The 20,670-nt window shown below is 42.9% G+C and overlaps 3 protein-coding genes and 1 long non-coding RNA gene across 9 annotated transcripts in view; 2 read left to right on the forward strand and 2 right to left on the reverse strand.

Annotated features, from left to right (window-relative positions):
* setx (senataxin) overlaps positions 1 to 4,186 on the forward strand; it is a 35,855-nt gene extending 31,669 nt beyond the window's left edge. For all 3 annotated transcript variants that reach the window (XM_023807889.2, XM_023807890.2, XM_023807888.2), the window contains exons 23-25: positions 704 to 799; positions 1,894 to 1,981; positions 2,057 to 4,186. In XM_023807889.2, the coding sequence (XP_023663657.2) occupies positions 704 to 799; positions 1,894 to 1,981; positions 2,057 to 2,680 (808 nt within the window). In that variant the 3' untranslated portion in view covers positions 2,681 to 4,186. The remainder of the gene's footprint in view (positions 1 to 703; positions 800 to 1,893; positions 1,982 to 2,056) is intronic.
* usp20 (ubiquitin specific peptidase 20) overlaps positions 1 to 20,670 on the reverse strand; it is a 161,149-nt gene that overhangs the window by 128,816 nt on the left and 11,663 nt on the right. The window lies entirely within an intron of this gene.
* ntng2b (netrin g2b) overlaps positions 5,032 to 20,670 on the reverse strand; it is a 56,296-nt gene continuing 40,657 nt past the window's right edge. Inside the window, exons 1-6 of one of the 3 annotated variants that reach the window (XM_023807921.2) lie at positions 18,172 to 19,087; positions 17,908 to 18,027; positions 16,166 to 16,240; positions 12,594 to 12,761; positions 7,791 to 7,925; positions 5,032 to 6,016 (exon numbers count right to left, since the gene is read on the reverse strand). In XM_023807921.2, the coding sequence (XP_023663689.1) occupies positions 5,799 to 6,016; positions 7,791 to 7,925; positions 12,594 to 12,761; positions 16,166 to 16,240; positions 17,908 to 18,027; positions 18,172 to 19,087 (1,632 nt within the window). In that variant the 3' untranslated portion in view covers positions 5,032 to 5,798. Of the gene's footprint in view, positions 6,017 to 7,790; positions 7,926 to 12,593; positions 12,762 to 16,165; positions 16,241 to 17,907; positions 18,028 to 18,171; positions 19,088 to 20,670 lie in introns of those variants that run through there. The other 2 variants (XM_023807923.2, XM_023807922.2) reach the window with 2 other exon arrangements.
* LOC111841840 (uncharacterized) lies at positions 5,936 to 19,614 on the forward strand. Its single transcript, XR_011992405.1, has 4 exons — positions 5,936 to 6,044; positions 16,616 to 16,668; positions 17,694 to 19,056; positions 19,509 to 19,614. It is a non-coding gene; the product is annotated as an uncharacterized lncRNA (long non-coding RNA).

The following is a 20,670-nucleotide window of genomic DNA, read 5'->3' on the forward strand; positions in this document are numbered from 1 at the left end:
AGCTGTGTTGTTGCAACTGCACTTTTTTGCAAACACTACAGATTGTTGGGAGAGAGAAAAAAAACTGTCAAGGTAGTGTCAGTTACCCTAGTTACCGTAACAGAGCTGAACTGTTCACCGTGCAAACGGATGCTAGCGAACGGCCCAGCTAGGGGGAACCGCGGCTCTACTAGCGAACGGCCCAGCTAGGGGGAACCGCGGCTCTACTAGCGAACGGCCCAGCTAGGGGGAACCGCGGCTCTACTAGCGAACGGCCCAGCTGGGGGGAACCGCGGCTCTACTAGCGAACGGCCCAGCTGGGGGGAACCGCGGCTCTACTAGCGAACGGCCCAGCTGGGGGGAACCGCGGCTCTACATTGAACGGCCCAGCTGGGGGGAACCGCGGCTCTACTAGCGAACGGCCCAGCTTGGGGGAACCGCGGCTCTACTGGAGCTTATTGCTTTTGGAAAAACCTGGCTGGAAACTTTTTTTTTTTTATGTGGTTTTTTTTTTTTTTTTTTTTTTTTCTTCATTTCCGGGGGATGTTGTACAATCCCTTAGGCAAGTTAGTCTGATTTAATTTATGACTCAGCAAGACTCTCAAAATTTACATTTTTATCCTTTTTTTGTGATGGCATCAGGTTTATATCTGATCTACTGCATATTCTAAAAATACAGATGAAGTGTCATGGCTGTATTTTGACGTGCCCTTGTGCGTTTCAGAGTGGAAGTGGACACGGTAGATGGGTTCCAAGGCAGAGAAATGGATTGCATCATTGTATCCTGTGTCAGGGCGAGCAGTGAGCACGGCTCCATTGGGTGAGTATGGCAAGAGAACACCAAGGTTCAGTTTGGGCTTTGGCTTTTTTTAACTGCACTTTCAATGTTATGCCACTAGGTGACGGCAGTGAGCCTAATTTTTTCTTTTTTTTTTTTATTCAATGGGATGGTTTGCAATCCTTTACACGTACCGGTGAAAGCTTCTAAAAACTGTTTTTGCTTTTATTTTTAATGTTGCTAAGATAGTATTCTATGTACAACTTAATTCTATTACCTTGAGGTCATAGAATGAGTCATACCTGTAGTACTGACAAACTGCTCAAAAAAACTTTCTGCAATTTGGGTAATAGCCTGAAAACTGTAAATAAGATGTCAGATTGTAGAGTTCAATACTCCAAAGACGTATGAACAAGGAAGAAAGACACACTGGTGGTATTACTGACCCAGGGGGCATAACAAACAGGATTTATCGTGTAAATGATGACCTGTGAACCACCTTCTTTGTGACTGTCGGCTTACTTTCCTGGCAGTCAAAGGTGCAACGTTTAAAACGAGCATGAAAAACGTCAAACGTTTGCTATATATAGAGGATCTTTGTTGTCTGTGTGCTTTTATCGGCACAGTAAGTGATTTGAAAAGGGCAGAAAAAGCCCTGTGCTGCAGACTGGCCTGTCAGTACTGAATAATGCATTTCTGTCAGTGAAGAAGCAGCAATTTAATACATTTCAGCAGTGGGGGTAAAGTACTAGATAAATTTTAAGCTCCAGCACAGAACTGAGGAAGCTGCTTCTGAGACGGCAGTAATGAATCTCGTTAGCTGTAGCAGCTTTAAACAGATTCATTAACATGACTGTGCGCTAGCAGAGGCAGCTGAGAACATGGCAGGCTACGTAAACACGCTTTACCGTTCGCATATGGCTCGCACGTCCTTACAAGCCTCACAGATGGCGAGCATTGTTATCATCGTACGTCCTGACGAACTTGAGTATAAACGATGCCCTGACGCCTCAAGTGGCCGGCTGCTGTCGCTCGGTGTGAAATCGCGGGCAGACGAAGTGTTAAATGCCTGAACTTTTTCATGTGGTTTAAGGTTTTGTATCAATCTTTTAAGAAGTCTGTGTGTCTCTCTACAGATTTCTTGATAATCGACAGAGGTTGAACGTGACTATAACGCGGGCGAAATACAGCTTATTCATTCTGGGCCATCTGCGCACACTGAAGGTACGGCCTCTTCGGTCACCACATGCGCCGCGGTAAAGGCTGCCTCACGTGACTTGCCTGCCTCTCTGCCTCCAGGAGCATAAGGACTGGGGTGCCCTGATAGATGACGCCGGGAAGAGAGGCACCATCATTCAGACATGCGAGAAGAACTTCGAGAAGGACGCCATGCAGATCTTCAAGCCCGACTCAGGCCTGACAAGGACCCCAAGGTTGCCGTTGCAGTGTCGTGTCGGCCGTGCAGAGGAAGCTGGTCCGCGGGTGCACGTGGAGAACTCCCAAAAGCCCCCCACCCCCAGTGGGGACAGGCCTGCAAGGGTCAGCACCCACCGCAGATCGGATCCTCTGCTAACGACATACCGAGGCCCCTCATCGCCAACCACGGGGCGCCCCCAGGACCCTCGGCTGGCCCGGCTGATCGAGCCGAGCCCCGAGGCGCCCCCACCCCAGCCGGAGCGAGGGGAGCTGGCTCCACGGCGCAGGGTGGAGCTGTGGCGCTCCTCCAGCTTCTCTGGGCAGAGCTCGTCCCACCAAGAGCCACCAGGTCACCGGCACCGGTATCCCAGCCACGGTTACCAAAGCGTGGGGACATCAGGACGTCTGCCCCGCCCTGGCCATGGTGCTGCCACCCCCCAGAATTTAAAGAGGGCCTCTGAGACACAACGGACGTCAGCTTCCTTTGCCAAGAAGGGAAGGCGCTGACATTTTATGTGTGTGTGTGTGTGTGTGTGTGTGTGTGTGTGTGTGTGTGTGTGTGTGTGTGTGTGTGCGCGCGCATGTTTTTCCATATTCTCAGAATTTTCGTGCAAAACAATATAATTGCATTTTGTCATTAATGCAGATCTTGGGTGTTTTTATTTAGCATCTTTTTTTTTATCATAACCTGAGTACTGACAGTTTGCACTTGCATTCCTTTGGATGTGACACCCCATGCAGACGTTGCGGTCAGATGGCGAAAAAGGCAGCCGGGGGGGGGGGGGGGTGGGGGGTTGGGGATGGACAGGCTTGTCCAGTGTTTTCATATCTAAACAACTGCGTTGGTGCATAAACAAACTTAAAATGACATGTAAATAAGCCATATGTTTCAAGGAGACTGACCTCTGAGGAAAATTCTTAATTTTTCCCATATAATTACAGAATAAGCCTAAAGATTGAGATTTTGTCTTTTTCTATTTTTGTACTGTATAGCCTTAATTCTATGCAACATTCTGTACATGTTCTGCACCCACTTGCCTGGGAGAGTTTCTACCTGGGATCTTAAATATTTTTGCTTGTTAACTCTTTGGCTTGTTTTTCAGAACACTGGAGGGAGGGTTACAATAATAAAGTAGCGGCTCTAAAGCAGGTGTGAGCGCTTTGCCTTTTGGAGGTGGGGGTATCGGGGCAGCGGAGGAGAATCAGCACAGGGCTTCGGGGCTGCCAGACGCAGGCACAGGGACGCAGGCACAGGGACGCAGCGGTCAGGAGGACAGAGCAGGGTCTGTTCCACCAAGCTGGATTTCTCTGTTAGCTGGGTTAAGCTAGAAGTCTTGACTGTCCCATAGGAACGCTCCTTACCTCTTATTGGACAGTCATGACTTCTGGTTTAAATTAACCCACCTAACTGTGAAATCCTGCTGTCCTGCATAGTGTCAGGCTGGAATCCACTTAAAATACAGTGATTTGGGGGGGGGACTACCAAAAATGGGGGTAGGGGGTGCTGCTGCTATGACTGCTGTCCTTAAGACTGTGTCAAAGCAGTAAAATCCCTCAGATTCTCCTTGTTACCTCATACTGCTGGGGTTTCTCCATAGAAATGCAGTGATGTCTGTCAGACGCGGCCAGCGTCTGCATCATTAACTGCGAAGCACACAGCCAAGATCTCCAGTTTCATTTCAAGTCTGCAGCACATTCAGAATATCTGCATATTATGTAGCAAATTTAGATCCTTTTTTAAAATCCATATCCTTCCATTTATACCAACTTAAAGCAGCATTATCTCCCTCAGCTTTAAGTACTGCAAGAGTTTTAGAAGACATGAGTGTATTGATGTATTTTGCCTTTAATGTACATAACCTGCATTTATGTTCTCCGCTTATGTACCACAGTTAAACTGGGAGAGAAATCAGAGAGCTTGTTTTTCTGTGTTTTTGTAACTGGATGCAACTAATCATTTGTGCTTTTTACTATTTGTTGAAAAAGAGAAATAAAAAAAAATATTGACACCTTTTTATGCTCAAAGGAACTTTCTGGGAAGTTTGTGTGTGGTACTTTTTGAAGGTAACCTGCAGAATGGTGTTGAATGAGGCGCTTTGTCGGTACGCTGTCGATCGCCAGGGTGTTTACACCACTTAAGTCTGTCGCTGCCGCCTTAATATTGTTCAGTTCTGTTAGGCGCTATGCTGACTGAACCACCCAGATTTCTGCTTTCTGATGCAGACCAGGTGTGAACAGACCCTTTTCCTCCCCCCCCCCCCCCCTCCCTCCCACTCTGACGCTACAGGACTGGTTCTTCTAAAAGCATAGAAAACCTTGTAATCCATCAGAAGTTGGGAAAACCAAAACCTTCAGGGACTGAGATTTGTATATTTGGATACCGCACCTGGAATTGTGATATTCTGACCACTCTGCTTTTCTTTGGGGTGTGTATATTTTACATTTTCAGGAACTACTGAAATGCTCTTAGGTAATGAAGATGTTTGTTGACGGCTAATGACACCTGTTTTGTTTTCTTTTCTTTTCTCTTTAACCTGTTCAACTGGTAAGCACAGTTGCTTTGTATCTCCAGGGGGTTCATACCAAGCACTGCTCTGTGTGTGTGCAGTTTGCATGTCCTGTCCTGTCATGCTTTCAGCATAACGGGTCTCTAGGTGTGCCCTGTGATGGACTGAGGCATATGATATTCAGGGTGCTTCAAGTGTCCCCCAGTGACTGTTTGCCCAGTAAGTGGTCATAAAATGGGTGGATTGCTTCCTTGCAATAATACATGTAAATGTTTCACTGGAGGCAGTGCAGTGTATTTTGGTATCCCAGCAACTTCAGACATGCTTACATACAAGATTTTTCTTCAGTAGTTTTTATTTTTTTTTTTAATTTGTTAACCTGGAAGAAAAATAATTTCTACAAAAAATATTCAAACAATGTTAATATATAATAAAACATTTTCTTTAGATTTATTTGTAGTTTTCTTTTGGATACGTTATACTCTGCATTTGCTTCTTAAATACCATGTGAAGCTTTAACCACTTAAGATGTGGAGAAACATCCCTATTCCTAGAGGGGGAACAGTGGCTAGTCATTTAATTATTTATTTGTTATAATATTAGATTTAACATATTTTTTTTTCTTCTCAAGTCAGTACAATAGATGGCAGGAGGCAAAACTGCAGCAAAGGAAGGAAAAGTCGAAACAGCTCCAGTTTATGAAGAAACATCACGTCTGCCCTCAGGTTTAACCAGGATTCAGCAGCGGCTGTGACCCCATCTTGGTTAAAAAAAAAAACAAAATGTGTGCAGTAAAGTGGGAGATAAACTTAGAACTACGTCAAGAAGAATGTCTTTAAATATTCATTGTGTATCTCTCTGTAGGCTTTGATTTTTTTTAAGTAATTTTTTTTCTCCTTATTTAAGTGTTTTTGGTACGAAATTCCCTCAGCATTTTTTTTTCTTAAGGGAAGTGATGCAGTCAGCGATATTCCCTCCGACCGCGGCCCCTCTGACACCTGCTCCGAGTCGCGGCTCGGACGCCCCGGATTAAACGAGACTGTGAAATGGATGGGCGGTGCCTCTGCCGTCTGTAGTCTCGCTCCTTGAGCGGCGTGGGGCTGCCCCCCGGTGGCGGCTCAGCAGGCAGTTAACTTCAGCAGCTGAGTAGCCAGGAGGCAGAGAAGCAGGGTGACCGAGGTGAGGTAGGAGGTGCAGGCGGCGTCGCAGTCCTCGCCGTCGCAGCGCGGCTGCTCGCACAGTACGCCCCTGAGCTCCGGGGGACAGATGCACCTCTGGTTTTCGTGGCAGGTGCCGCCGTTCTGGCAGAGCAGCAGCTCGTCGTCACACACGTTTGCTGAAGGACAGAGGGAGTGGGGAACGAGGTGAGTGGCACTCTAAGGGACAGATGGCACCTGCTCTCTGGGCAGGATCTTTGCGGAATCATTTCAGCCTGATCGATAAAAAATCTCTCGGCTAGTCAAATAAAACCCTAATTTTGATTCTTAAAAACAACTCTAATTCCCAAATTGTGTAACTCTGCAATGTTAATATGATTTTAAAAAATGGGTAACATTTCACTTCAGGGGGCTCAAATACCTTTACTACTTGAACAAATCATGTATACCTGCATGAAATGCATGAACCGTCATGACTGATTAGCGATGAACAGGGTATCGGTGAGTAACGCTGACTTACTGGTTAATTAATATCTTAAGTGTACTACTATATTATTTGTGCCCCCTTAAAGTGTTACCACAAAAAATCACCAGACCATGCCCTACACAATCAAAAAGAACTGATTAATTAAATCTTTGGCTTACCATGAATCCTTGTGTAGCAAACAGCCACCAAGGCATAAGTATGATAAAAGTGTGGTGGTTAGAATTTTTTCTTCATATTTTTATTGCATTGTTCAGACTGTGCCCTCCAATTTTCTTTATTATACTATACAATCCTTTTATGCGCTGAAATATAATTAATGACCTTAATCATAAATCAATTAGTTATAAATAGCAGTGTTTTTACATTGCAACTAGTATTTTCATTTCCCGAAACTTGTATATACTGTGTATAAACATGCCACATCACTACGCAGAAAGTATCAACATACTTGTTCCATTATATTTTGGGGAAATCAGGAAATGATGCATTTGGGAAAGAAATATGATGAGCATTGAGAAGGGCTAGCTGTAAGCTCATAGGAGATTTACTCACACAAAAATGTTCAGAGGGCAGAATGATTGGTTCAAAGCGACACCCAATCAGATTGTAGAGGAGGTGGGCCCTATCAATCAGATGAGAGGAGGCGGGACCTATAAATCAGATGTCTTAGTCCCGCCTTCTGTAGTTGCTTGGACCCGCCTGCTCTGCAATCTGATTGGTTTTCTTTTTTTTTTGTGCAAGTAAAAAATCCCCCACAAGTTAGCCATAAGTCGTTATGTATGAGTTGTATTTAATGGGATGGTCAGGATCATCATATTCCTCTTGCACATCTTGTCAACCATCAAAACCATTTTTTTTCTTCAAAAATACATACATCTGGTTTTCATTTCTGTTTAGAAGAGAGGATAAATAGGCTAGCTTACTAGCAGGTCAGGTTTGAAGGTCAGAAAACAAAGTTCAGTTCTAGCTGACCAATGCTGTACCACCTAGATGGAAAAACAGCATCCAAATATCATCACTGGCCCAGAGCCAAGTGATATGGAACAATTTATTATTTAGCAATTAATAGAAATGCATGATAGTTGTAAGCAAGCGTTTTTTTTCCCGGAGTTTATACACGGCCAGCCAAAATATTTTTTTGACTGGCTATCTAGAAACTCGTCCAGCTTCACTATTGATCTCTCCTGCCCACCAACCAGCTCGTATTTGTCCTGCTCAGTGAACTTTTGGAAAAAATGCATCAAATTTACTCAACACATTTTTTAAATTGAAAAGTAAATTTTAAATATGCACTTTTTTCAAATCAACAGGACCTAACAAAACAACAGTGCCTAACAAAACAATTTATAACTATTCACAAAATAATTCCTCCGGCTTTACCGTTTTAGTGTGCAGCATTTATTTTATCGTAAAATCGTAGAAAATGTCTGCGAAGTTTATTATATTTGCCATGCTGAGTTACTTACGAAAACAGCCTTGCTTCCAGTAGTGGCCTGGGAGGCAGTCCTCGCACCTCTGCCCTGTGGAGCCCTCCTTGCACTGACAGTAGCCTGTCTCATTGCAGCGGTCATGGACGGAGCCAATCTGGTTACAGTTACACTCTACGGGGACAAAAATAAATCAAACTCAGAGTGTGTCCTGTCAAGGGCACCTAATTATCAGGTCACACAAATAAGCAGCTACATCCCGCCATGTCAGAGGAGGTGATGGATTAGAGCTTTCTGATTTTCACCCCGCTTCCAGTTTGTACATCTGTCGCCTCCAGCGATTGTTCAGGTTTCTGCTGTTTATACCTAAAACTGCCAGTGAACAGTAATGAAATGTTTTTTCCCCGCTTGGTTTTCCTGGTTTGCTTTGCGGTTGGGGTGGCATTGCAGCTCAGTGGGGTAGTGTTGTTGCAGATTTGAATCAGCCCCCGGTTCTCCCTGTGTCTGTTTTTATGTTCTCTATTGGGTTTCCTCCAACACCTCCAAATACATGCTGTTCACTTGAACTGGTGACACTGAACTGCTTTTAATGTGTGAGCAGAGTGCGCCCGCAATGAACTGGCACCCTGTTCAGGATGTGTCCTGCCTTCATCTCCATGTATCTTGAGAGCTTCCGGACCACGGTGGCCTTGATCGGCTGAGCACTAAAAATGGATGTTCACTTAGTAGTGTCCTACAGGTCATATTCCGGTGGCCCGATATAACAAGGGGTGGCTTTAGAGGTACGTGAGCAGGAGCCATAATCTGGTGAGAAGATCCGGGGCTCCTTTCAAAACCCTGCCGATAGAAATATCCCATGTTTCGTTCACGCTTCCTTGAAACTTTCACAGATATTAAAACAGCCACAGCTTTAGATTCCTCTAACCAGTCCAATTTTTCCGCATTAAAGTGTCCAGCATACAGCGTCCGAATGTGGGAGTCTGCGACGTTCCAGCAGAAACCCAGCTCCTCTACTGGGCAGCTCCGTGTGCGTGCGCGAGGGCGGGGGAGTCGGATCGAGGTGGCTATGTTCTCCCGAGTCGTGCTGCGCTTGTGGAAAGGCTGCCAGGTGTGTGGATGGGAAACCCATTTCTGCTGACTTGACGGCCTGCCTTCTGGCGGCCTGTGTCTCCCTGCAGTGTTGAGTTTACCCTCCAACCTCCTGGTGTTCAGGAGCAGATGGATTCAAATCACTGTCAACATTTTTCACAGTGGGAACTGTAATTGTAATCTTCCTGTATCAATAGCTTCAGTAATGGTCCCTTCACTACTGATATGTTCTAACTGAACTAGTTTAGGTCGATATTAAAGCTGTTGGTCTATATTAATTGCATTTTTGTATGTGTTGTACACATCGGGAAATAATGTACCTCTGTGATATTTCTGTGTACACTGAAGGCATATGGTAAAATAAAACAGCATACACAATATGGAACTTCTCACGATGATATTTTCAGGCTGACAGTCCTTGTATTTTAGATGGAAGGACAAGGCCTCATTATTCTATGCAGGCTCTCACACTCCCACTGCCTTGCTTGATGCTGGGATTCAGCCGGGGTGCCCACAAGCCCCCAAATAAAGCCATCATGAGGCCCAGCAGAAAAGGTATCGCACCACATGCTCCACAGCTTCAACTCTGCGAGTGAGACACTATGCTTTGTTCACAAAACTACAGCACCAAGGATTTACACCCCCCATTTTCCCATGAGAGGTGTGCCAGTGTTAGGGCGTCATGACTTCAGACACCCCTGAAAAGAGAATCCTCAAGAATCATGGAGTGACTGAAGATTATGGGTTAGGTGTTTTGATATTATACTGTATACAATAAATTTGAGGTCCCCAACCTTTTGATAACCACAGATTGATAAAATTTGTCAGGGTAAAATCCATCCACTGGCTATATTTTATTAGTTTTTTCAGATGCAATCAGAACGCACTAACATCAGACATGGTAAAATAGGCATGGCTTGAAAATATGCAGTTTATTTTTGTAAACTCCTGCACTAAAAATATGCTTTTTGAACTGTATTCTATGTGCATATGTTGTATTTTTTCTGAAATTCTAATAGTTTGATGATATTCATTCCTGTAGAAATGGAAAGTTTTTTTTATGGAACGTACAAATCGCATTCAGTAATTGAATATTAGACTGTTGATCTCCTATTATTCAATAAAATATGAATAACATTGCTAGAAATAGTGTCTGACAGCTGTGTAAAGATTTTTTTCTTTTCACCGTGTATGACATGAGACTCATTGATACTGCACTCTGCATGTGACAATGAACGGCAATGGATCCGCAGCTACATGTTGGATGAATTAGACGGAATGTAGCTGTTTCCTTATCTAATCATGGCAGAACTCGCATTCATGAAAAAAATCATTGCAGAAATCACTTTAGTTAATCTAATTATATTAATTTGACACATCACTACTATAAAACAGTCAAATTCTGTGCAAATGGGAATAAGGTACTAGTAAATGATGATTATGATGTCATTACAAGCAGCCATATTTGTAATTCTGTGCTCTGAAAGTAAGTGAAGACTTCCTAAACCAGTGTTTCCCAACCCAGTCCTTAGCCCCCAAACCCCACCTCCCCAGGGCCTCTCCATGTTTTTGCTCCCTCCCAACTGCCAGTAGGGGGCTGGGAGGGAGCTGTCCCCAAGGTCCAGGTTGGGAAACTGTCCTAAACTGTATTCTTCACAGCACATGCCTGCCCACAGGAATATCTGTATGATGCAGCCGTATGTTGGTGTAAAATGTAAGCTGATCTGCAAACCATTGACACTGATTCCTTTAGGCAATATCTTACTCTTTGCATATATTTCATTTGTGAGAGCGCTCGACTGCATGAGTGCGCCTGTGTATTCACTTTCATATGACAGGTAAAGAGGCAAAATGAAAAATAACAATTAGAATTTCTACCAATTTACAACAAAATCACATGCATGTAATCCAAAACAGTCTCTCCAGAACAGCTCTGCACATGTCATGGCTGTGATCTGGCTTTTAACCACCTTATTGTGAATAACTTGGGACGTGCTATGAATTGCCGCTGGATGCAAATACTGGGACAAACCTTGAATCATCCAGCCTATTGTTCAGCTTTGTGATTTATTCTTCCGCAACATCTGTGACATGGCATCAACAGCTGTAGCAGAGCGCTACTGCGCTTTTTTTCATTTAAATCTGCCTCGATCCAGTTTTGGAGACCCGCACAGTACAGCACCACACCTGCCCGTGCACCCGTGATTATTTCAAAATTAAATCCGTACCCGTGATAAATTACACACAATTATTTTTTCTATGCACCTCTCAACGTGACAAGCGCTAGGCCTACATGAATTTTGAATTGAAACGAAAAAGTCCGTTTAACACAAAATCAAATCAGATAAATCTAAGCTATCCATACTGTAACGAGCGTGAAAGAGAGAACACGACGACACGCTTCAGCAAGGATTCAGACGTGTATGTGAATGTTTGTCGAGGCGGTTATCTAACGGTGCGTTCGTTTTTCTCTCGGAACTCGGAAATTCCAAGTTGAGTGACATCACGTCCGATAATCTCCCGTTCGAGCCACCACATCTCGGAACAAACATGGCAGATTTGGAATGAGATTATTTTTTCCGAGAGACAAACAAACAAGAAATACGAACTAGTTAAACCACATTAAAAGCTTTATAAAATATTTTAGCACATTCATAGCAATATTCTTTTTTCGAGAGGCAAACAAACTACAAACAAACCAAAGACACTAACAAGTCTGGTAAAAATCTGATATTGCATGATAGGATACTGTTTACGGTCATGATATGGTATTCTCTAAATCGAAGACGTGCAGTTACATTTATAACTATTAATACATTTAACAAAATAAACATTTTTAAAGGTTTATCAAATAGAATTACTGTTGAGTGTGTAAGCCGCCATGTTGAAATTACGTCACAGGGGCAACTCGGACAACAAAATCTTGTCCGACATCAACGTCATAAGAGGCGTGTTTCCGACGGATAGTGACGTTTCGTGACGTTTTCATCCAAGTGCCGACTTGGAGAGAAATAATCGAAAGCACCATAAGGTAGCCCCGACATACTGAAAACACACTGTGATGATGACAATTTGTACATGATAGTCTAATACATAGATATTTTCGCTTATGTTATTTTTGCAGGCTACAATACCATTTTGATTGACCTGCTACCCGCCCGTGTGTAATGAATTACCCGCCCGCATACCCGCCTGCAAAATTCCAGAACAATAAAATTCGCCCATTTCAGCAACTATCTGCGAGTACCCGACCCGGGGCAGGAGTCTGCCTCGATCATCTTGCCACATACGATTATGTTACTACCATGAAAATATGTACCCAACATTTCTGGCTGGAGTACCACTCTTGAACCTTTTTTTTTTTTAAGTTTGTCCTGACTGCTGAGATGTCAGTGTTCAGGACGCCCTCAGTGGATCTGGCGGAACGTGTGCCCCGAGCCACACAATCGTCTGTAGGTCAAACTGGTGGGAAGTGGCACTCGAAAGGATTAATCTCAAGAGGTTCAGGCAGTGGATTATCCTGTGTGTGGCCTTGATCTCCCGTAAAATGCCTGCCTCTGGGCTGGGACTGTCCCTCCCATTGTGGCGTGAGAGTCCTCCATGATCCGAGTGTGATAAACAACCTGAACTGACCACTAAAATCTACAGGGGGAGATGACACCTCGCAAAGGCTCGGCCACCGTCGACATCACGACGGCGACATGACGCTGAAGAGTGCCGCGGAGCCCCGGCGCCTCGCAGCTTCGCACTGACCTATGCAGACGCTCTCGTCATCCAGCTCGGCAGAGGCGTTCCGGAAGTATCCCAGGCGGCAATGCTGGCAGTTCTGCCCCCTAGTGTTGTGCTTGCAGCTGACGCAAGTGACGATGTTGAGAAAGTCGATGTAGCTGCAGCGGTTGGAGTGTCCGTAGCATTCGCAGTCTGACGGGAGGAGAGCAGAGAGCGAGCATTAGGGTTACCATCTCATCTAATGATTCTAGCCTATGGGCATGCTAATACGAAGGGAAATAGTGTGGAAGGTTTGCCAGGCAGCTGATTGGCACGTAACATCTCAAGAACGACTGATTTGGTCTCTGCTGGCCCCTTACATGACTGTGCATCATTACATCCTGTCTATTAACCAGTCTGAGCAAGCTGGAGGCTTTACCTGTGGGAGATTTCAGGCTCTGCTGGGTGGGAAGGGGGAAGAGCACCCAGGGGGAAGCACTTTTCACAGCACAGTGTCCCTCCACACACTGGTACTGTCTGCAACCAACTCTCCGATCTTACCAATTCCCCAGGTCCCCCTCATGTGTACGTTAGACAATCAGAATTGCAGCTTTACGTTATTTGTAAAATCGAGAGAGAAATTCTAGGACTGACTCCTACCCTATGTCTAAACAGTAAACAGAGCTGTATGGTGTGTGTGTGTGTGTGTGCGCATGTGTGTATATACTCACACACACACACATACTCTATCCCCACAACAGTCCAGGGAGATTATACATATATACACACACACATACATACAGAGTGAGAGGGACAGATTGAAATTTTTCCTGGGGGAAAATAATAATATATTTTGACATATTGGCAACAGTGCTTGATGAAGCCTTTTACTGCCGGTTTACAAATTCAATTTTTAAAAAATGTTTAGACATTAAAGTTGAAGTGAAAGTTTATGATGAGTCCTTAACGTATGCCAATAGCAGAGGCCAGCCTGGCCGTGGCGAGGGGAGGGCAGCTGTATAACAAGCGCCAAAAACATTAAAATGTGCTCAAATATATGCTGTCATCCAATTAGTGCCCATTAGAATTCCAGGGGCAGGCTTATGCAGTGACGCAGTGTGCAGGGTACTCCGTTTTAAATGATTATCTAGACAGTGCTGCCTTGGGCTGAATCAAGGTTTTCTAAAGACTCAGAAGTCTGTTTCTTCATGTGCTGCAAGGAAATAATGTCCTTTAGCAGCACATTTATTAAGCATCTTTATGCAAATACACAGTTAAATGCATATTAAAATGCAGGTTAGATGTTTATTAATCAGTCATTGCATTACTGTATTATTATTGTTTGCTTCTTGCAAGAGATGAAATATTTATAGGGTGTTTAAGAGGAGGCTGTTATACAGACCTGCACAAAATGCTTCACTCAGCAGAGTAGTGAAAATGGAGGAAAAGACTGGGTAATTAAATATAAATGCCCAATTACTCCCAGGATTGTTGTGGGAACAGGATATTGTTTCACGGCACAGGCAAGACAGACCCTTCAACACATCCTATCAGGGCAAGACGGGATTGCTGAGGAGGGAGGAAGCGCCTCATTAAGTCAAGGAATGATTTTATCTTCTGGCTCAAATCATTTTCTTAAGTCTAGAGGGAGGAGGGAAGGAAGGACACTGTAAGGGAAAAGATTAAGTGGCGGATCAGAATACATGTGTGTGAAGTCTGAGATCGCCTTAGCGCGCTCGCAAGCAGGCAGGCAAATGCAGGAAGACGCGGCGCCGAAATGAAAGGGAAACACATGAGACAAATGATCATTTTCCCACAGCTTCCAGTTGGGCGTTTGCAGGTGTTCGCGTTTCAGGAGTCGCTATACAGAGTAAGAAGCGAGGGAGACATTCACACCTTACTACAAAATCACCATGTTCCCTGTCAGGTAATAACTAATTAACCAGTAAAAGTAAAACAGCCACACCCTAATGCCTGCCTGCAAAGCTCATTTATCTGCAGTATGACAGAATGTCAAAATAAGAGAGAGTTAAAAAAGACTAAGTATAAATATATGGTAACCCATCCATCCATCCATTTTCTTCCATTTATCCAGGGTTGAGTCGCAGAGTCAGCAGTCTAAGCAGGGATATTTGGTAACACTTTACATTAATTGCACTTTCATGATGCCTTTATAACGCATTCGTAGAATATTGGGTGTATCTTCATAACAATAACTAACATTATACAATTATATGATAAAATGATTATCATATAATGTTTGTTATTAATGTATATTAAAGCTGTTAAGGTGTGTTAGGATGTTAAGGTATACTTGCTGCTTATGAATGTTCTGTGAAAGCATTATAAAGGCATTATGAAGGTGTAGTTAATGTAAAGCATTACAAAATACTTACACTTTAGTCTTATTGTAATATTTAAATTATATACACTCAGTGGCCACTGTATTAGGTATAACTGCTCATGAAGGCAAACTGCCTGCTTCTCCGAGCTGCAAATCATGCAGCTGAAACTCAATCTATGCAGCATGCAGACCAGGTCAGGAGCTCAGCTGCTGTGTTGTCTAGCATGAGAATGGCTGAAATGCATGATCTAAGTGATTTTAAATGTGCTTTGAGTGTTGGTGTCAGACACGGTGATTCCAGCATCTCAGAAAGAGCCCCCCCTCCTGGGAATTTCACACACTGCAGCGTCTAGAGTTCGCAGAGAATGATGCGATCGACAAAAAAGCATGCAGGGCCGCTGTGGGCCTGAAAACCTCGTCTTAAAAAGGCAGATCCATTAAAGCTCACAGAAAGACAGTAAGTACTGAGGGGGTGTGGCCTGGTTCCACGCAGGGGTACCTAAGACGGTAGCCACTGAGTTCATATCAGCCACCATGCCTTTTATGGACAGTCGACCCTTCTGCATGGCGACTCTTCCCACCGCGGTCTCGATATATCGCGGGTTTGTCATAAGAGACTACATGGGAATTTTCTGGGAGACGACGACACACGAAGGCCAGCAGATGACACAAAACGTTTAGTAACTCATAAATGCATAAAATATGTGCAGTGATGGTTTGGAGGACGCTGGTCGTGTTTACGTCAGCCTCTGGCATGATATCTCACAGTAATCTTGTGGTGATCTTTGTATCTCACATGTCTTGTATCTTTTTGTGTCGCTCGGATGCTCGCTTTTCCCACCAAGGGGACCAAAAAATTTTATGTGGTTTTTCCAGATGGTGAGGGGCCTGCGTCCCTATCCCCCTTGATGTGTAAGGGTTGCTTGTATTTACTATCTCCTGTCGAGATTTTGAAAGTCACTAAAAATACTCTCCAGAAAGACGACAGACTGAAAAGAAGACTGATGAGAGCAGGAGAGCCAGAAAATGACAAATCCCACAATTCCCTGCGGCAGGTTCAATATTACCCCTGAACAGCAAGGATTAAAGCAATAACAACACTGTCCCATTTCACTCAAGAAACTGAGCTTACAGCGTACATGTGTGAAATGAGAGGGTGTTATATAACTTATTGTCATAATTTTTTCCAGAATTTTTATTTTATTCGTGAGGGGGTTGACAACTCAAGCTATGTCAGCCACTGCTCAGTCTAACTAATGCCCACAGATCTTACCTTCAAACTGGCCAAATATCATGCCCAGTCGCTGGCTGATCCCGGACCCCCCGGTGATCAAGAGCTGTGGGACCCCTTTGGAAGACAGAGTACCTCTTTTTATAGTTATTTCCTTTATTTTTACCATCTTTCAGGGTTATAAACATAGAGGTTGCAGGTCAGCACCTTATGCTAAAGCCAGTTTTTGAAATTCAATTCACTGCTTCAATACCATTTTATCAAAAGTTAAGTTGCAGCTCAGTATTGTAACGTTCTTGCAGTGCAGTATTGGTAATATTCCACTGCAATCTGTAGTGATTCTCATTTTGCTCATGATATTGAAACTGAAATTCATAATTCAAGGCTGAAAAAATATGCCAAAAATGTAAATTATGGCAACTTGGTATTAAAACAAAAATGACCATCTCATTTACTGACTGCTTATAAGGCTAACTTTATTTATTCTTCTAGGAAAAGCAGATTATGCTCGGCTGGGACTGAGTTTACTCAACGGAGAAAATCAGGCAAGTATACCGCTTCATCTTCTAAACATTCAAAAGCGGACTTCATGAAGAGCTGGGTCTTATGATGCCTCAATTTGCTCATTTTTGAAATGCAGTGCATTCATGAAAAAGTTTATTGTGGTCAACCAATAAAAGCCAAGCAGTGGCATCCTAAAATGTTTGCAAAGCTAATCTATGTGCAACATGACACATAGCCTCAAAAACATTTTTGTTTATAAAAACAAATGTATAACATATTTTATTATACGTAACACATAATAGCACATCTCAGCAAATATTTCTAGGCCCACCTTCTAATAAAGAAACATAAGTCACTTGTACGGTTTCTCTCATTGCTGACCCACTATGTATGCAAGAATCTCTACTTAAGAATCTCTAGTTGTGAAAATTATCACTTAAAGTCGAACATACATTTCTTTAGTAAGCACTCTTGTATACCGGTTTGTCCCTAAACACCTAAGCTAGGTTATGGTCTGCATCACACACCAGCCTATTGCAAAGTCACTCATTCATCTGTATTACAGGAAGTCCCTGTGCGTTGAGAAAATCAGTACAAAGAGCTTAAAAACTCTTTGTGGGGTTTAGATGTAACACCTCAGTGAGCTGTACTGTTGGAGACATATCAACCTGATTTGGTACAAAGCTATCTTTAAACAAATAATGTCATTGTTCAGCTTCATAGTTATTAATCTATAAACTGATTATTTTGTCAAATTTATTGACTGAACAAGCTCGATACTAATTAATTCATAGTTAGAACAGAATGAATATATTGCATATTTATCCTGACATTCCACAAAAAAGACTCCTAAAGAGAACTCTGAAACAGAGAAACGTGCTGTTCATTTTATGTCTGAATTCAATCAAAAGCTCGATAAATCCTAAGCCACTAAGAGAAGTTATAAAACAACTAGCGTTTACAAATCCAGCACTTTGAAGTCGATATTTTTAAATTGGCTGGAAGTCGAAGCAGAGCAGCAAAAATGGACTTGGCTGAATTTCAGCTTGTTTGTCTTGACTTTCAGAACAAGGAAATGAAGGAGAGACACATTCTGATCACAGTGCAAACGACTCCAACTATCGTAACTAGCGGATAGCGTGTCCCGGTTGAGATGAACGAGGGATAGAAAAAGCAGCAAACGACTGGAATCTGTCCCTGTCTGATTTCTTAGTAGCACAGACTACATACTACAGTACCTACACTATTCTAAACATACACTACAGCAACAGCACATGTACCTGTTTTTTCGTGATTTTTCTTTTTCTTGTGGCTCTTTATTTCTTCTTTAAATGAGGGAATTTCGTTATTCACATCCTCGGTTTTCTTCTCTTTTTCCTCAGCGTCAAGCTTTACAGTGACTGTGTGCCAAAGATACTGTGACTGACCAGCAAACTGTAGAAATCTAGTGATCTCATTTGAACACTAGTTTGCTCTGTCTTTGTTTCTGTTGTAACACATTAGCTACTGTTATATACTATTGAAAGTATATAATGTGCCAATACCTGTTTCTTTGATTTTGTTCTCTCTTGCCCCATAGTTCTTTTCTTCTCTTACTTCCTCCTTCCTGTCATTTCGGTCTTCGGCCTTAATGTCTTGCTTCTCTGTCCCTTTGTCAGCTTCCCTGCCACTGTTTTCTTCTACCTCGCTGATCTTTGGTTCCTCACCTTTAACCTTCAATTTCTTCAACTCACTGACTTTTCGCCCCGCTGTTTCCTCAGCTTCACTGCCCTTTGATTCTACTTCATCTTCAGGCATTGATTCTTCCTTTTCTCTGACCTTGGTTTTTCTAACCTTTGGATCAGCTGTACCTCTGATACTTGATCCTTCAGCTTCTCTGACCCTTGACTCCTGAGCTTTTGTGACCCGTGTCTCAGCTTCCATGACCTTAAATTCCCCTGGCTCCCTGACATCCGACTTCTCAGCTTCTGATTTCTCAGCATTTCTTCCCTCTGATCTTTCAGATCCTGTAATGTCAAACCCATCAGCTTTAATGACTTCCTCTGATCTCCTGGGCTCTGATTCTTCAGCTTTTGTGTTTCCAAACACCTCAGCCTTTCTTTCTTCAAATTTCTCGGCGTTCTTGACTCCAGAGTCATCAGATGTTCTTGCTTCCCAAACCTTTCGGACCACTGACTCTTCAGATTTCCTATCCTCTGATTCATCAGCTGGTTTTCCAACTGATTCTTCAGATATTCTATCTTTGGGTTCCTCTGCTTTTCTGACCTCCACCTCCTCAGTTATTTTGTCTCCTAATTCCTTGGATTTTCTGATTTCAGATTCTTCCTCTTTTCTGATTGCCAATTCTTCAGGTTTCCCGTCTTCAGATGTCTCTGCTTCTTTGACCTCAGATTCTGCAGCCTCTCTGACGTGTGATTGTACAGCTTCAGGTATTACACTGACTAGAGTAATCAGAAACATTGTTTTTCACAAGAGATAGAAAACAATGTTTTGAAAACAAAAGCAGTAACATATCTCTCTGATTTTAGAGATCCTCCCAAATGAGGTCATCCTGTAACATCCCCTAACCTTTTTACACATCAAATGTATTGCATTGATACCAGTTTTTGTGCTGTTCTTATATTATCTATCCTCATCCATGTGAATAAGAGGAATGCATTTCCAAACTCTCTGCATGAGGATCAACACTTAAATCTGCAAAGCTCTGAATTTCCTAGTGCTCTTTAACTTAAGATATGTACAGCATATAGTTTAAAGAGTTTTCCACATGGCACGATTATCTTGGTGTAATGACACACATAACCTTGCACAGCAGTAAATATAAATGCCTTTAATCTGTCGCTCATACTGCTCTGAAGAGAAACGTGTTTCACAATTACAGACACCGACCGTGAATGGTGCGGAGGAATAGAGCTGTGTAGCTGAAACATCGCTGTCTGTAATCACCAAGCAAAATGATGGAGGCTTTTGATCAGCACATGATGTCTGATGTCTAACGAAGCCCACAGATGGTGGGAGGTTCAGTCCAGTGGGTCCAGTTATCTCCCACTGCTAGTAGAAATTACTGAACGTTGTTGTCTGAGACACATGGAAGACAAATGAAGACTAAATTTAAAAAATGCTTCCTTTTATTTCAGTCATAATTAAGAATTGTGAATAATGGAGTATTTTCTACATAATTTGTTCACTACTACTTTACAGAATAGCTACACTTACATATGTAAAATGATCATAACTCATTTAGGTGTGTAATAGTTACATTTATTTTAAAAATCCTTTTTTATTTCTTACATTCTAAATCTAAATTTCCATCTCCATCGTTATTTCTTTGTATAGTATTTATACTTAATCATTTCCTTGGTTTGGACCTATTTCATGTTAAAAACATACTGTAAACTGTTTATTAGACACCTTCTTTCCATAAATATGCAACTATGCAATTTAAATCTGAAACACTGCAAATCTCTTTGTTTTCGCTCCATGGGGTATTGCGTAACCCTAACCCTAACCCTAACCTTTAACGAATGTCACTTCCAGAAGGGCAGTCTTTGAATCTAGAGTAGAAGCTACAACTATTTAATCAATGAAAAGATAACTTTGAAACACCTAACCCCCTCCTCATATTTAGAATTAAAACTACTTTAATAAACTATAATAAACACAGCATCCAGGTTCAGGGGTGCAGGAATTTGGCTTCAGTCATTCACTCACTCCCCCCCACCCCACAATGAACAGATTTTGCATTCAGTTAAATTCTCTCCAACGCCCTTGTCCAGGTTTGCTAAAAAAAAATCTTACCATCTTCCTCTTCAATCTCTGCTTCAAAAACAGCTGGGGGTGTGGGGGGGGTCAGGGTCAGGGTGGCAGCCTGGGCTGGCACTGGGGTGGGCAGCTCAGTGGGTCGGGAAGTGGCCGCAAGAAGTTCTAGAAGCTCAAGAAGTTCTTGAGGGAACAATGTTAGAGCAACTGACTAGGATGGAGGAAGAAGAGGATGCTGGTGGACAATCTGCTGCTTCTTTGACTAGCTGTCACTCCCCTACAGT

This window comes from Paramormyrops kingsleyae, chromosome 7, assembly GCF_048594095.1.
Source record: "Paramormyrops kingsleyae isolate MSU_618 chromosome 7, PKINGS_0.4, whole genome shotgun sequence".
NCBI classification, from domain to species: Eukaryota; Metazoa; Chordata; class Actinopteri; order Osteoglossiformes; family Mormyridae; genus Paramormyrops; species Paramormyrops kingsleyae.